Source organism: Drosophila novamexicana, unplaced genomic scaffold (assembly GCF_003285875.2).
Source record: "Drosophila novamexicana strain 15010-1031.04,08,12 unplaced genomic scaffold, DnovRS2.1 tig00000121-arrow-pilon, whole genome shotgun sequence".
Classification (NCBI taxonomy): domain Eukaryota; kingdom Metazoa; phylum Arthropoda; class Insecta; order Diptera; family Drosophilidae; genus Drosophila; species Drosophila novamexicana.
In genome coordinates, this window is record NW_020824773.1 from 1280520 (window position 1) to 1282957 (window position 2438).

General features: G+C 35.8%; 1 protein-coding gene across 1 annotated transcript; it reads left to right on the forward strand.

The window, feature by feature from the left end:
- The first annotated feature begins 1156 nt into the window (after positions 1–1156).
- On the forward strand, positions 1157–2438 carry LOC115757969. The gene is made up of 4 exons (XM_030698450.1): positions 1157–1315; positions 1375–1503; positions 1571–1696; positions 2221–2438. Exons 1-4 carry the CDS (start codon positions 1246–1248, stop codon positions 2424–2426), a joined length of 531 nt encoding a protein of 176 aa, XP_030554310.1. The 5' UTR covers positions 1157–1245; the 3' UTR covers positions 2427–2438.

Consider the following 2438-nt stretch of genomic DNA (forward strand, 5'->3'; position numbering starts at 1 on the left):
CAGCTGGTCTGGTTTGAATGGTGTCTGTCTCAAGCTTGGGGCCTCTGAGCCGCTGTTAGAATATTTTAAAATTCATTTAATATTTATGTCACTTTCTTTTATTTTCACATTGTCGTCGACATTGATAAAATCGCTTATCGCTTATTGATTGCCATCATCGAGACTCTCAAACTACACACAATGATACTGAAGCAACGTCACTTTCAATTACAATAAAACGTTCAATTATTCGGCGTGCTTCGATCGCAGATATCATGAGCAGCTCCATACTAAAAAATGTTGTCGAAAGGAAAGTTGTAAAAAATCATATTTAAATATTGCCCTTCTTCGCGATTCTCATTAATTTAAGAAAGACTTACTGTCTTCATATATTTGTTTAAGGCATTGCAATAATTAATACATATTATCTTCTCAAACTCTATCTTACTCAGTCTCTCTTTCTCTCTCTCTCGCACCCTCTTTCTCTCTCTCTCTCTCTCGATCGCATTCTTTGCCTCAATTTCCACCTCTTTTTATCTAGCTCTCCTCTTCTTTACCTCTATATCTCACTCTCTTTCTCTCTCTCTCTCTCTCTATGTGTCTTTTCCTCTCAATTTATTAATTTTTTTCTCTTTGACTTTGACTCTTACTCAAACCCGCTCTGGGTATAGCTTACCTCCTAGTAACTTATTAACATTACTTTTGGTATAAACGTATTAACAGAACATCTTTAGATTAAAATTTACAAAAAAGAATAACTATCCCCTTCGAATAAAAAAAGCAAAATGATGGGATTCTAAAATCAACTAGAACAGAAACTTAAACACAAAACAGGTAATCTAATCTGTTGGTGTGTAATTTTCAATGTTTATTATACCTTACCCAACGAATTATGTTACAAACTTTCAACCTATCTTATAAACAGGACGGACGACATTACAACGTCTGAAACTGGAACCTAAAACCGATTGCAGAGCTATAATAATATCGACAAACAAATTAAAATTTAATTTACAAAACGAAAAAATTAAAAAGCCCTCTCACTTAGTAAACCGCCACATTTTGCTGCAATAAAAACTGAATAGTACCCAAAGGTAAATGATAAGAACGTCGATCGTCTGTCGATTGCATTGAATGCCGCATTATCAGTTTGTCTCTGGCAGGGGCAACAGCAGCGCTTGTTCAAAACTAAAAAATTATATGCGTATCGAAAAGTACAATCTGTTAAAATCATCATAAAAAAAAGAAGTGACTACCATATCGAGAATGCCACTGCCATTGTTTAAATTACTGCTACTGTTGCTGATGCTGCTGTTCAAGTGCATCAAAGCCGAGTGTTGGTGAATATGAAAGTGAATAGTTTGTGAATACGATTCATATATACTCAATTCACAGCGCCACAATGTTTTCATTTCACCTGGATTGGACCCTACGAGAACAAAACGAATATTGAAAATGAAAGCTGCGATTCCAGAGTCGGTGATTTCAACGAGATACCCTGTGAAATGCCTCTGGTAGTCACCGGTTTGTTTGCTCTGTGCTCCCATGTGCATTAGCTTTTTTGTCTAAACACACACATATTCCACTCTAGCAAATGACACTGTGCCGGATGTGAAGGCACTGTGGAAGAACGAGACATTGAATCGTGAAAATTATCTGTGCCACATGTCGCCCGGTCTTTCCTGCGTCAAGTACTCCTACATATTCAAGGGCGGCAGTAAGTACCATCTTGAACTAGAGATAATATGTGTAAACTTCATACCTTTTGAGAAAAAATAATGTGTAAAGGGTTAATGTAATGTGTCTAGTCTCTGGTAAATGCCCCTTATAAAGATTGAGCTTCCATAGCTTGGGCAAAACTTAACCGATTTTGATGAATGTTGAAATTTTGTTTATGGTTTGTCTTCTTTCATATAAATACACATTTAGTAAAGATAAGAGATAACTCTTATTTATTATATATATATTTCTTGTAGGTTTGCAAGTTGATAAATTTTCCCTTTTCCCCTTTCTTCACCATCTCCCTTATTAGCCACATATATATTGGAGAATTTCTTAGGGGAAACAAATATATTTATGTTAAGTTCCCCGTAATATCGACTCGACTTGACAATCTATTTTATTTCATTTTTGATTTATTAATTGAGTAAGATTCTGATTCTTAGGAAACAGAAATAAAAAAAAACTTACTTCAAATTTCAAAAACTAATTCATCTGAATTTTCCATCTTTTATTTTATAGTACAAAACGTGACATATATGTGTGCCAAGGTGAATAGCAGCAATGGCTGCTACCTACAAACGCACTCGACGGGCATGCAGGTGGAAGCCTGCGTTTGCACCTCCAAACTGGGCCTGATGCCCTGCAATGGCGGCTTGACTACGCAGTCTCAACAAGTTTTGGGCTTGGCCATAGCCTTGCTCAGCGTTATTATGATTGTTAAATAAACATTAAAAAAA

What these genes read in the sequence shown, in the direction of transcription:
- LOC115757969 (XM_030698450.1), top strand. Translation starts at nt 1,246, where the DNA reads ATGCCACTGCCATTGTTTAAATTACTGCTACTGTTGCTGATGCTGCTG. An exon ending in CAAGTGCATCAAAGCCGAGT is followed by an intron (nt 1,316 to 1,374) that starts GTTGGTGAATAT and finishes CTCAATTCACAG; the next exon opens with CGCCACAATGTTTTCATTTC. An exon ending in AATGCCTCTGGTAGTCACCG is followed by an intron (nt 1,504 to 1,570) that starts GTTTGTTTGCTC and finishes ATTCCACTCTAG; the next exon opens with CAAATGACACTGTGCCGGAT.